Raw genomic sequence first — 14,817 nt, forward strand, 5'->3', positions numbered from 1 at the left:
CCCAACTAAATAAAAAATGCATATGGGTTGCCCGCTCCTGTGCCTAGTGGCTCCAGATGTAGGACTCGGGAACAAGTTGGTCACATATTGATTTTTTATGTAAATGGAGTGGGTTTAAAAATGAAATCGGGTTATGTTGCGGATTTCCATTAAGACAGGGATATATTTGATAACTTTAATGACGGGAGGGGTATTTTTGACCCAAAATTAGTTCGGAACCATTTTTCCAAAGTAAAGGGGCATTTTTGACCCTTTTCCCATAAATAAACGATTATATACTCTCAATAAAAGAATATTTGGTTGTTTGAATGCACTGAAAGTGAAAAAAGTGAAAACAAGGTTTTAGTTGTTTTCCAAATTTCAAATACAACGTCAAGTTGTATTTGCAATTTTCATGGCCAAAGCTAATGTTAAAATAAAGTGAAAAAAAATAAAAATTCTCAAGTGTATTTGGAATACCACACATTTTTTAGGGGCTTGCCTAGTGCAGTTTAGACTTTACATCTCCTGTGTGATTTACAGGCTATTACACTAGAAGCGGGTTTATCCAGAGCGCACCCAAAAGGTGGAGGCTGCGAGTTTCCTGGTTTACAAAAAATTAATTGTAAATTTAGAACCCAGTAATTTCAAAGGCTAAGAATCTAGAACCATAAATTTCAAATCCTGAAGCCGTCTCCTATTACAGAGTATGAAACGTGTGTGCAAGATGTGTGATAAAAGTGCAATCGAGTCTTCTGAGGATATCATAATGGAAATATTGCATCGTTTGCCTTCAAAATCTCTGGCAAGCTTTAAATGTGTATCCAAGTGTTGGCGTAAGTACATTGCTGATTGCCTCAACCGGATCTAATTGGTTTCTTTTATCAAGCTCCAGAGACCCATATAGGTTCAAAAATTCGTTTCTTTTACTCGTCAAACGAAGTAATTGATGGTAGTTTGGACGACTTAGTAGACAATCTTCTTAATTGGCATTGGCAGGAGAGTTAGTATTGTCGCATCATCCAATGGTTTTCTTCTATGCAATTTATCGAGGGTTTCTTATTGTGTTTATAATCCCGCACTCCCCAAATCTCGAATCTACATGAAGGATCACCTTGCTGTTGGATTTAATTATAAGGTAGATGACCCTGATAATGATTTCATCTCCTTTACTATAGTTCGCTATGAAATACCTATGGGGTCAAAATCATTTTCACCCCCCAACTAAGCTTTAAAAATCAAACTTTCCCCTCAACTTTGAACAGTAGACATTCTCCCCCCTTTATCCTATGCAATGTCTATTTCACCCTTGTTATTTTCAATCCTCCATTAATGTAATATATTTTAATATTATATATAATATTTACTTTTTTAATATAGGTATTTATAGATTCTTCTCCAAAGTCATTAACATTATAAGTAGAATAATACTTTTATTTGAATCTGTAAAGTCATTAACATTTTAAGATTGTTACTTCAATATTATATTGTATATATGTATGTACATGAATGTGTGTAGATTTAAGTTTCACTTCTGTCTTACTCTCTATTGTCTATATAAATAAACAAGTTTTGGTTGTCATTAACGAAATATTTCTTAAATTATAATTTAAAATTCATTTCCAATATAAATAAATAATTTCTAAAAATTGTCTCTATTTTTATTAATATTTTTTTTATTACCTGCATTAAAATAAATATTTTAAAGTTATTATTACCTATTATTTTCAGTTGTATAAATAAAGATTAGAGTTTTGATAATTATTAATAAAAATAATTTTTTAGTCTGCTAATTTATTGCATTATAGAACAACATTACTTATATACTCAATTATTATTAATCACTTTTTTTCTTTGTCCAAATGATAAGATTTATTTTTTCATTAGAAATTTGTTACATAGATTTAAAAAAGAAAAATATCATGATTTTAAAGAAGTGGAAAAAGAAGACAAATATTGATAATGTAAGGGTAAACTAGGCATTTTAACAAGTCAATTATGATAAAGGGGGAGAATGTCTATTGTTCATAGTTGAGGGAGGAGTTTGATTTTTAAAGCAAAGTTGGAGGCGTAAATGATTTTCACCCAATACCTATGTATTGGGATTTACAGTTTACTATATATAGCAATTGAAAGTTTATCTTCGGAGACTAATGTGTGGACTGCAAATCGTATAAGTCTTGATTTACCACTTAGACTGTATCATTCTACCTATATGAAATCGCCATCTGCTAGTGTCATCGATGGAGTATTCTGTTGACTTGATGATGCACCACAAATCACTTTTCATGATAGTGAAGATATGGTGACCTGAGGCTGTTGTTATCTTGGATTATCTGGTGGGGCGTTGTATTTTGCGTTGTGCGTTAGACTTCAGGCAACGGTCACTGTGTGGTACCTTGAGAGCAACGGTCACTGTGTGGTACCTTGAGAGCAATATTCGTAGTCGAGATGCAGTATGGGTTAAGAAGTAGGTTGGAAATGTCGCCGGTACAGTTCTACAATGTCCAGACGCTTGTAGACTTGCAAGCTTTCCTCGTATTGAGGTGCAGAACATGGCTATTCATCCTACCGTTCCGCACATCTTTTATTTGGGTGTAAGATGTTGTTTGAGTCAAAATTCGTATTTTACTCAAATAGTTGAATTTGTTCTACGGTTAACCACTGCTGGTAGTAATTTGATACAAATGTTAAAATTAACACAAGCAAGTTATTAATAATTGATAAAGAATAAATAAATAAAAGAAAAAAGTAGACTTATGCCAATTGTGATGAACAACAGTAATGGATTTCCACGTTCCCAAGAATGAGTAAGAACTTGATGATAAAAGAATAATGATAATGATAATAAGCAGAGAATAATAATCAATAATAGTGTATTTTTCCAGAAAGTCTTGGATGTCCAGATATACAAGTGAAAGTCCTATTTATAGGTACATGATCCTATTTGGTGCCTTTCCCGTTGTGTGTATGTAACGACAATCATTAATTACTGAATTAATGATTGTCATTTAATTCCTTGATTCTGGCCGTTAGGAACCATTTTGCCGTTACTGCATTAACTCCATTTAATGCGTAATCAAGAGGGTCTAGCATGTTGTTTCCGTTGATGTTCTCTTCGTTGACCAAGTCTTCGGCATCAGCTGCCTCTCCGTAAATGTTGTGCTAGGCATTACCATCAGATCTTTCTACGCCATTGTGTTTAACTGACACGTGTCGACTACATGTTTGTCCATGCGTTAGGTGCGATTTTTCACCCATACAGATGTAAGATTTTTTTTTTTTTTTTTTAATGACATGGGACCCGCAGCCGCTATTCTTCGGGTGCGCACAGGGTAAACCCAGCTCCTGTACAATAGCTCGCAAACCACACAGGAGAAATAACCCGCACTAGGCAAGCCCCGTGCGACGAATTCGACCCAGAAGGCAAATCCCCTGCTGTCGTAGGCAGGAGGTTTCGAATCTGAGACCTTCATTACGAAAGCCCCATGCTCAACCAACTGAGCCACCCTCGCAGGTAAGCGGTAAGGTTATTTCTTACGACTTTGAAACGGATAATGCAGAACTTGTGTATGATTTCGGAGAACCTTATAGGAAAACATATCGCTACAAATTATTTTCTTATGAGTGGCATCAATGGGCACGTCTTCTTTAGACTATGAAGTAATGTTATGCCATATCAGAGATTTTTCTGTTGAGTGGTGGATCGTTGCATGTAACTATTTATCTTGAAGTGCAGATCTGCTGTGCCAATTCATGGGTTTTCAATTATTTAAGTATTTATGTTCAAAGTTTGAATCAGTATACTATAGCATATAAAGCTACCTGTCTCCATGTTTATGGGGCTAGCTTAAAGAATTAGTGAAACTGTTTACCTTATACCTCAGATAATTCTTAGTTGCAGGCAGAAGTTAATACATATTCCCAACCCGCATCAGCCTTTTATGCGTGTGTGTGTGTTTGCTTTGGTACAATTGAAGGGGTATTATTGAAGTTAATATGTTTCAACCTTATATAGAATCCCTCCCCCTTAACCAGAGTCTCAGATTTGAGCCCTAGGAACGTAAAGATTCATGATACGGAGCGCTTCCTCCTTTAATGGGTTTTATGTGGCGTGAATTCTGATTAGTCAGGGCCGCAAAGGGGTATCGGACACTGGGCTAGAAACCAAAAAAGATATGTTATGTAGGTTTACTTTTATCTTTCTAGTTTTTGAGGCTAAGAATATCTAGACTGTTAATTTATTCTCCCTCTGAACTTGGTGCGCTTGCTCCACTTATTTTTGCCATGCATGCATCTGCATGTTCAGAAAAAATGAGGGACATCTACAGAATTGAATTGTTCTCCATTTAAGTGATTTTTCTGCTGACAGGCTAGTATAAAAACATCCCTTTAGTTTCAAACAGTTTCAGGCAGCAAAGAAGTAAAGATCATTTTGTTGTTCCAACTCCAAAATGCTCCCCTTCTTGGCATCTTGCCCAAGTTAAATAAAAAGACTTAAAAGTTAAACTAATTTGAAATATGATTCGTCGACAGAAGCTGCGGGTAAACCCTCGGTTTGCCCTCAACTATATACGTTGATAGGGGATAACTTCTTTGCTAGCTACCAACTAAAGGTGATACTATCTACAACTCCTGAAAGAAGGCCAAATAGTGATGGGGAATAACTTCTTTGCTAGCTACCCACTAAAAGTGATACTATCTACAACTCCTGAAATGAGGCCAAATAATGTCTCATCTGACATTCCTTCTCTAAGGAATGCTTATTCAAACCATTGAGAATAATTAAGAAACAAGAGTGTTGTCTAAAAAAAAAAAGTAAATAAAATATTAGGGAAAAAAAATCATTTTTGAATATGTACCAGAATGTTATATCTTGTTTTCTAATTTTCTTGATTTGGTAAATAACATTTATTTCAAACTAAATTTAGTAGAGTTTTTTTTTTTTTTTTTTTATAAATATACATAATGAGCATGAACATGTAACATGAATTTTGGTAGAGTTTGGCCTAGTTGATGGGACTTGAACCTTGGTTTATAATTAATAGATTCCTGTGGGCGGCTTTGATGACTTCCTCGTCCTCTTCTCGACACGTTGCTCTCAAATACGTACAAATTCCATACTTAGAAAAAGGTTGTGAATACTTAGTGGTGAAAAATAGGCGGGTTGGATCGGATTTGAACGGATGAAAAGCGAGTTGAGTTCCAATATGGGTAAAAAATTGATTGAATATAAATGGAGGGGATTTGGTGAGCCTCACCTCTACTCCGGTGTTGGCTAGGCTAAATTATATCATTCATTGTTCATAACTTCATATTATCACAGAGTATGCCCCAATGATGCATTATATTCTTCTTTTTTTCTTTCTATATATTCTAGCTGCTCATAACTAAACTAGACTCGTGAAAATTATACTATTGAAATATGTATATGTTGACGTTCTCTAGATGTGAAGCTTTATGATTTAGTTAATAGCATGGTCTTAATTAATTATGTGAAATTATGTGTTAACCGCATTCGAGTTATCATTATTAAAGCATGCTATGTGACGATACAAGGGCGCATAGATCACATAAGAATGGATAGTTGAGTCGGTCATGGATTATATATATTAGATTCCTAACCATAAAACCAATTAAATACATAATTTATAATTAAATTTAATATAATATATTATAGAGTTTACTGTATTTGAATTTGGACATGAATGAGAAACGTTAAACTAACAATAATAGAAATGTGTACTTCAGTGCCATGTCCTTGTTTTCAAGTCTTCAAGTTTTTATTTCATTTTCAAGCTTATAATATTAGACCTTTGCGTAGTATTTTAAAAGTCTAAATTATATTAATCAAACATCTAGATATGTTAAAAAGTTTTTTGGCAATAAAAACCAAGGTAGTTTTTTGAATCAAATGTCTAGCATTTACTAACTTAAAGGAACTCATTGAGGAAGGGTTGCTAGTAGATATAACAATAATAAATTTCTTTCCATTTTATATTATTATAACATAAACCCTAACTCATACAATTTACCCTTCTATCAATTGTATCGTTACAGTCACTAACAATTGAAGATGAGGAGATTTGTCGTTCCCTTAGGCTCTTTCTTTGATATTCCCATTCCTGTTCGGCAATTTCAACAAGAGCTTATTTTTCAACCCATAGTAATACTTTCATTTCGGTGAAAGGTAAACTTGGGTTAAATAACAATTTTGATATCATGATGATGTTGTTACTGTCTTCCTTATGTGATAGATTATGTAAATATTAATTAGAATATTTTGTAGTCTACTATTTTAGGTTAGCATATTTTGTATATTGTGTAATCTTCTATTTTAGGTTAGAATATTATTCTCCTATTTTGTATATAAATCAATTCAAGTAATGAAATGATTGAAGGAAAATATTTTTTACATGGTATCAGATTAGGGTTTCTTTCTTCTTCCTCCTTCCGCTACGCCCTAAATCCCTACTTTTTTTCCTCCCTAAGCCGTCGCCCCTTTCTCTTTTTTTTTTCTCCCATGGCCGACGCACCTACCACCCCGGCTAAGCCCACGTTCCACCCGGCCCTCGCGGTCTCCAACATCAAGAATCACATCTCTGTTACTCTTGAGATGGAAAACTTACAATACGGTACATGGGTCGAGCTTTTCAAAATTCATGCTCGTTCTCACAAGGTCCTTCATCACATCATTCCTCCACCTAAAGGTAAGGAGAAGCCGGCTCCCAAAACTGATGAGGAAGTTGAATTATGGACCACCTTTGATGTCACCGTGCTTCAATGGATTTATTCGACAATTTCGAATGATCTGTTAAACACTATCATCGAACCAGACGCTACTGCCATGGACGCTTGGGATCGCTTGCGTGATATCTTCTAAGATCATCAAACTTCTCGTGCGGTGACTCTCGAACAAGAATTCACGACGACTCGTATGGAGGATTTTCCCAATGCCTCCGCCTATTGTCAACGTCTCAAGAGCCTTGCCGATTAACTGAAAAATGTCGGGGCTCCCGTGACGAATAGGCGCCTTGTCCTTCAACTGGTCTCGGGTCCCACTGAAGCGTACAAAGGGGTTGGGACACAAGTTCGCCATGCAAAGTCGCTCCCCCCATTCACTGAGGCTCGGTTTTCCCTTGTTTTGGAAGAACATGAACTTGCGGCTATGGTGTCTCACGGGTCTGGTTCGGCTATGGTGGCCTCGGTCGACGACGCGCCACTCCCCTCGGACAACACAAGCTCACGCCGAGGGAAACCAAAAAATTCCCGCGGCCAAAATTCTGGAACTGGCCGTAAGGGGGGCTCGGGCCGCGGCTCAGGCAGCCGCAAAATCACCGGTGGCCACGGTAATTCTGCCCGAAGCAGTGGCGGTCAACAGCAGTAGACTGCCGGTCAGCAGTAGTGGACTGGCCACTGGCAGTGGGTCCCCCAGCCCCGCTGGGCTGTTCCTCCCCCCTGCTCGTACCCGACAGCTTCATGGGCTCGTCTGCCGCCAGTCCCGCCACGGCAGCAGGGTATTTTGGGCCCTCCTCCAGCTCAGCAGCTCTACACGGCGGCAGTGGACCCTCCCGGGTCGTATGTTTCAACCGACATTGAGTCCGCAATGCACACTATGACCTTGAACCCGCCCGATCAAAATTGGTACATGGACATCGGGGCCACTTCTCATATGACATCCTCAGACGGTAATCTCTCGTCTTATTTTAATTTGAGCAATCAAAATAATGGTATTGTTGTGGGAAATGGTCATTTGATTCCAATTCGTGGTTGTGGTCATACTAGTTTGCCTCCCCCAAACCCCCCTTTATCCTTACGCAATGTCTTACATGCTCCTAAACTCATTAAAAATTTAATCTCAGTACGGAAGTTTACTACTGATAATTCTGTGTCTGTTGATTTTGATCGATATGGGATTTCTGTGAAGGATTTTTAGACGGGGATGCCACTAATGCGGTGTGATAGTCGGGGAGATCTTTATCCGGTCACCACCATCAAATACCCAACCACCACTCCATCAACCTTTGCGGCGTTGTCTTCTCCTTTTTGGCATGCTCGCTTGGGTCATCCGGGAAATTCTATCTTAGATTGTCTTAGGGTTAATAAAAGCATTGAATGTAATAAATCTAGTCTTTCTAGTATTTGTCGTTCTTGCGTTCTTGGTAAACACATTAATTTGCCGTTTGATTCTTCTATTTCCGAAACTTTGATGCCATTTGATATTATTTATAGTGATTTGTGGACCTATCCCGTGTTAAGTTCATTGGGTCATCGATATTATGTTCTTTTTATGGATGATTTTTCGAAGTTTTTATGGACTTTTCCTTTGGCTAAGAAATCCGATGTTTATCCGAAATTCTTAGCTTTAAAAACCCACATTCATACTCAATTTGAACGTCATATTAAAAATATCCAATGTGATAATGGGAGGGAATATGATAATGGTCAATTCAGGAAATTTTGTGAGTTTAATGGGATGTCATTTCGTCTTTCTTGTCCACATACGTCTTCACAAAATGGGAAAGCCGAAAGAAAAATCTGTTCTATCAATAATATCACTCAGACTCTTCTTGCTCGTGCTTCTCTCCCTCCTTCGTTCTGGCATCACGCCTTACAAATGGCAACATATCTTCTTAATATTTTACCAAGTAAATTATTAGGTCACGTTTCTCCTCTTCAAGTGCTATACCAAAGAAAGCCATCTTACTCTCATCTTCGGGTTTTTGGGTGTTTATGCTATCCCCTCTTTCCTTCTCCGACTATCCACAAATTGCAAGGCCGGTCTACACCGTGTGTCTTTTTGGGGTATCCTACGAATCATAGAGGGTATAAGTGTTATGATTTATCGTCCCATAAAATCATTATTTCTCGTCACGTGATTTTTTATGAGAATGTCTTCCCCTTTTCCAATTTACATTCTCCCACTTCTATTACTTAGAATTAAGCCTCTTCCTCAGGTTGTGGAATTCTCTAAATTATTGAATACTATGCTTAAAATGAAGGATTATTCGGTTGTCATTTCTCTTTTCCATAGAATGTAGAAATATGGTATCCCAATTAACGGATACATTTTGAGTAGTGTGATTAACAGTTATTGTCTAATGCATTGTTCTGATTGTGGGTTTTCGGTGTTACCCATTACCTGAAGAATGGGATTCCATTTAATATTGTCACCTTTAACACCCTATTAAGGGAACCTTTTGCTAAAAATAAGGTAGTAGATGCAATTCAATTGTTTAAAAAGATGGAGAGAGACAAGATTTGTGAGCCTAATGAATTCACTTTTGGAATCGTCATCAATGGGCTCATCAAAAGGGGCCATACTGAGAAAGCTTTAAGTTTTCTCCCGTTAATAGAGCAACGGGACATTAAGCCCAACGCAATCATCTACAACACTCTTACAGTTGCCCTTTGTAACGATAGAAACTTAGATATTGCTCACAACCTTTTGAACGAGATGATGTAGAAAGGCGTTCCTCCTAACATCATTCTTACAAGTTATCTTGGCATGCCATTGGGAAACAAACATAAAGCAAAAGAGATATGGGATGGTATAGTGGAGAAAATTGAGAAAAAGTTAACTAGATGGAAAGTTCAATATCTATCTCTTGGGGGTAGACTAACCCTAATTAACTCTGTACTTGACTGTCTTCCCACATATGTAATGTCCTTATTTCCTATACCTTCCAACGTTATAAAAAAATTGGATAAACATAGAAGGAATTTCTTATGGCAAGGGTGTAAGTAAGGGAAAGGGTACAATAACCTGGTGAAGTGGGAAACAGTCTTACTCAGTACGAAGAGGGGTGGTCTGGGGATCAGAAACTTAAGTTTACAAAATAGATGCCTAATGATGAAATGGCTCTGGAGATACAATGGTGAGGAAAATGCTCTATGGAAGGAAGTAGTCAGCTCAAAGTTTGGTGAAACAATTCCTTGGTGTACAAAGGAAGTCACAAATACTTACGGAGATGGAGTTTGGAGAGCTATCAGGTCTCTTTGTCCTCTATTGGAAGCTAACATCAAACTAAAGGTAGGAGATAGAAGAAAATTCCAGTTTTGGAAAGAAAACTGAATTGACCAAACATCTCTCAGGGATTTTTTCCCAGATTTGTTCAGCATCTGCAACAATCCTGAAGCAAAAGTGGGTGAATGTTGGTCACCCCAAGGATGGGATCTTATTTTTAGAAGACCGTTAAATGACTGGAAAGTGGACAGGGTGGCATCTCTCCTGGGAAAATTAGAAAATGTTAGTGGTCTCACAACTGACTCAGACAAAATTACTTGGGACCGTTGCAATGATGGATGTTACACAGTCAATAGTGCATACAAAAAGGAGATGTTAGATCCATCTGGGAGAATACAATATCCGTGGCACTGCATTTGGAAAAGTCTGTCTCCCACGAAGGTAAAGTGTTTCACATGGTTGGTGATAAAGAGAGCATGTCTCACACATGACGTGCTTCAAAAGAAAGGAATGCAACTTGTGCCAAGATGTTTTCTCTGTAATAGAACAGGAGAAACAAACAATCATTTGTTCGTACATTGTAGCTTCACTGCTCAACTATGGGCTCTCTTCTTCAACCTCACTAACACTACTTGGATCATGCCTGAACACACAACAGATCTGCTCAGTTGTTGGATTAGAAGGGGAGGAAGCAAAATCCAAAAGAGATGGTGGAGGATTATACCATCGTGCATATGGTGGACTGTGTGGAGGGAGAGAAATGATAGATGCTTTGAAGATAAATCCAATTCCATCCAGAAAGTTAAATGGAATTGTATTGTATCTTTATTTTCTTGGTGTAAACAACAATGTACGGAGGATGTAAATCAAATTGTAGATCTATTAGGATCTATGTAACTTTTTGGAGGTAGCCAGCATATCCTTAATGCTGAGGAATACAACCTTATCAGTTTCAAAAAACAATAATACTAATTTTTAAATATTTGAATTTATATTACATGCAAGCAAATTAAATTTGTATTATGCTAAATATAAATTTATGCACCCTGAAAATATTGTTCCTTACTAGTGACAAAAATTAAAGACACAAAATGGGGAAAAGGTGCAAATGACCCATATTTAAGTACCCCGGGCGATGCAGTCCATAAACACACTTTGTCAACAATCTAACTTCAAAAAGTTTCGCCGGGAAATCAAGATTCAAGAATCTCTTCATCCATATTCCTATCCGGTAACAAACATTTCATTCCATGTAAATGTTTTGCTCAGATGTAGTATCAATTATGATAATTTTATATGCTCCACTTTCTAATTTTCTAATTGCTTTGCTTTATCTGTTCAATTATAGTTCTAAAGTTGAAATATGGATGTAACATTGGTGACAATATTATTGGGTATCTTGTTAGCTGTGCTCATTGTCATACCTCGACTGCTCAGTAAATCTAGTGAGTTTTTCTTTTCCAATTGTAACCTCTTTCAGGATGTTTGGCTTTGAATCTAGGGAAAAGGGTCAAAAATGCCTCTCTACGTTGGAAAAATGGTTAAAAATATCCTCTGTTATAAATTTGGATAAAAAATACCCCTTCAGTCATTAAAGTTTTCAAATATATCCCTATCTTAACCGAAATCCCCAAATCCCTCAAAATAACCCGATTTCATTTTTAAACCCGACCCAACTACATAAAAAACTCATATGCGACCAACTTGTTCCCGAATCCTACATCTGGAGCCACAAGGCACATGAGCGGGTAACCCATATGCATTTTTTATTTAGTTAGGTTGGGTTTAAATGGAGTGGGTTTAAAAATGAAATCGGGTTATGTTGGATATTTTCGTTAAGACAGGGGTATATTTGAAAACTTTAATGACGGGAGGGATATTTTTGACCCAAATTTGTAATGGAGGATATTTAACCCTTTTCCCATGTTTTTATGTTTTGAATTTGATGTTTGATTATTGTCATTTTGTGTTCTATTACAGATCAGCCCAAAAAGGTTACATCAAATGCTCAGAACAAGGTACTGTTTTAATTTACAGTCATTTGGTTGTCTAATTTGGTATGATAAACTACTTTTGTTGTTAAATTTAGGCAGTTCATGATGTTAACTTAAGTAACTGTGGCTGTCAGTATAAAAGTTGAAGCATTTTAGTTTGTATTAAAAAAAACCACCTTGAACCTAACTCAACCCTAGAAGCGAACTCATAGACTAAAACTCATAGATTGTGTAGGATTCTAATAGAAGAATTAACCTAAATAGTCGCTCACCCAACCGCCTAAATTAAAATATTAAAAATGGCTGGCAGATGTATAATACATGTATAACTCATGTATAATATGCTTATGATTTATGTATACCAGCTAGGGAAAGTAAACGTTGAATCTGACCAGCTAATTGTATAAAGATTCCATTCTAATACCCCGACACAGGTAGGGCCGGCACCTAGAGTAGAGTAAGATAACGTGGGTGGCCCAAAATTAGGGATGGATCTAATTGTGATACCACTTTAAGAAAATAAACCTTGGTCTAAGTCAATTCCAAAAGCTAGCTTAACGGTAATGAATTTACGTTGTGGTTTACTCATGTGTTAGGTTTGTCTCCACGTAGATGGTAGATAATAAAATGCTTGAACTGTTTTCTTTTCTTGATATACATGTGTTTATTCTTAAACCTTTTTTGTGTGTGTTGGGGTGGGGCAGGGGGATGGAATGTCTTTCTCATCTTTAAATTTATCCCCGGTGTTCTGCGATTGCTGATTGCTTCTTTTTCTTTCTTATTTTTGGGATATGTTCTTTTTGAACTGAAGGCAGTCCTATCATATAGCAAAGCCGAAGTTGCACTGCATAACAAGAGAACCGATTGCTGGATTATTATCAAAGATAAGGTCTTTTTGATTCTCTTCTTCACCACATAAAGCATTACTTACACTTGTAGAATATTAACGTTTATACCTTACATTCTTTTCCTAATGTCTTGTCTTCTCCGCTTTTTTCTGTTTTTAGGTGTTTGATGTTACCTCATATGTCGAAGAACACCCTGGGGGTGATGCCATCCTAGCGCATGCTGGTGATGATTCAACTGAAGGTTTTTATGGGTAAGTTATTTTAAAAATATCTTTCTTTCACGAAATTAGTTACAGTAAGAAATTGTCTGAGGAGATAAATGGTTACAATTAAAAATGTCCAAATTTGTGTTTTTACTCTAGTGTCCTCCGATAATCCCTTATGGCATGTCACCAGATGATTTTATTTTTCCTACATGTCTTTCATATTCTTAGAATCTTTGGGGAAGTTCGTCTTAGCTTCCTGCTATATCGCTTCTTATACTGAATCCAAATTTTGGGGAGTACTCCCAACATTTCAATTTGTTTGTCTTAGTTTGACTAGGCATGAAATTTAAGAAAGTAAAGAAGACTTTTAAATCTTGTGGTCTTAAACATGCCATATGCAATGTTAAAATTAAAGAGTTCTGAAATTAGGAAAGAGGCATTCTTTTTTAAACAGACTAAAATGAGAAGTAAGACGAACAAATTGAAACAGATGGAGTATTAGCTTTTGTAAACTTATGCATGATCACTTGGTTTATCGCTCTTTGCATTGTCGTCCTCTAAGTTCATTTTCCCAGAGATAGGAGACTTAATGTAGCCTTTTAACTATGTAATCACCGGTCATACTTATCCTATTCCATTTGTGGTTCTCAGTTCCCTCCGTTGCCTTATTTCTCAAAGCTTCATTGTTGGTTGTTGTATTATCTTAATAGTTGGGTTCTATTAACCGTATAAATCATGGTCACATTCTTGTTGCAGGCCACAACATGCTACACGAGTATTTGAAATGATTGATGACTTCTGCATCGGAGATCTAGAAAAATAATTGCTTACTTCCATCAAATGGTAAGAAAATGTTTATCTGAAGTCAAAATTCGAGAAGTGCCTGCCTCATGATGAAGCATCAGTTATGTCTACGGCGACCTATTGCCCTGTTACCCATCTTCCCATATCAAGCTCTGCATTGCTGATTTTCGCGAATTCAGTTGTCCCGTCATCTTCTTTTGTTAATCAGCTTAGCATGGAATTGAAACCCAAAATTTCATGCCATTTGGTGTATGTGCCTCATCTTGTAATATGCAAAAGCTCTAGCTTCTGTCGACGCTTTGACGTTTTCGTCGTGTTTAAACCTCAAATATTGTTGAGTCCGAAGTGCACAGATACCCGACTTTCTGACCACCACTTAAGCCGTCGTCGTAACATATATAAGTTTGCAAGTATATCTACTTCGAAATAACTTTAGATATGTGATGTCTAAAATTTTTTATGACTGAACTTCAAGCACATTTGGCTGGATTTGTCTGAATTTCAGTCATATACTCATATGTGCACTACAAGAAAATATAGAAATGGCAATAACTTTTTTGGCAATAAAAATAATATAGTTAGCAAAATTTAATATTAGGCAACAACTTAGCCTTCTTGTTGGCAGATATGATGAATCTCTTAAAAATGAACTTTTTTTTTTGTTGTCACAGTATTGACTATTGTTGCAAAGATTACTTTTGGCCAGGAGTGTCAATGGTCCGGTTCGGCCAATTTTTTGCAAAAATTATATCATACCAACTTTTCGGTTATTCTACAATATATAACCAAAATTAAACTTTTTAAAACTGTTTTAATCATATCGGTTTTTCTTCAATATCAGTATGAATCGATTGTTTTCGTTTTTTTTATTTTATTTAAAATTAGCTAATACAATACAAAAAAATAAAATAGAAGTTAGGAATTAAAGTGATGAAAGAAACAAATTGAAAATACACTAACATTATTGATGAACCTCACAGATATAATGACATATACGTATAATTTATGAAGAACACACT

The 14,817-nt window shown here is 36.4% G+C and overlaps 1 protein-coding gene and 1 pseudogene across 2 annotated transcripts; both read left to right on the forward strand.

Annotated features, from left to right (window-relative positions):
* Positions 1-688: 688 nt before the first annotated feature.
* Positions 689-3,634, forward strand: LOC132631375 (uncharacterized; annotated as a pseudogene).
* A 7,386-nt stretch (positions 3,635-11,020) lies between these two features.
* On the forward strand, positions 11,021-14,173 carry LOC132634195 (cytochrome B5-like protein). 2 transcript variants are annotated; one of them, XM_060350484.1, is made up of 6 exons: positions 11,021-11,177; positions 11,295-11,391; positions 11,927-11,964; positions 12,752-12,829; positions 12,948-13,039; positions 13,751-14,173. In XM_060350484.1, the coding sequence occupies exons 2-6, from the start codon at positions 11,310-11,312 to the stop codon at positions 13,815-13,817; spliced, it is 357 nt and encodes a 118-aa protein (XP_060206467.1). In that variant the 5' UTR covers positions 11,021-11,177; positions 11,295-11,309; the 3' UTR covers positions 13,818-14,173. The 2 variants fall into 2 exon arrangements, with proteins under 2 accessions (XP_060206467.1, XP_060206468.1); XM_060350485.1 differs by having other exon boundaries at positions 11,027-11,198.
* Positions 14,174-14,817: the final 644 nt, after the last annotated feature.

The sequence above is a fragment of the Lycium barbarum genome, chromosome 3 (genome assembly GCF_019175385.1).
Source record: "Lycium barbarum isolate Lr01 chromosome 3, ASM1917538v2, whole genome shotgun sequence".
Classification (NCBI taxonomy): domain Eukaryota; kingdom Viridiplantae; phylum Streptophyta; class Magnoliopsida; order Solanales; family Solanaceae; genus Lycium; species Lycium barbarum.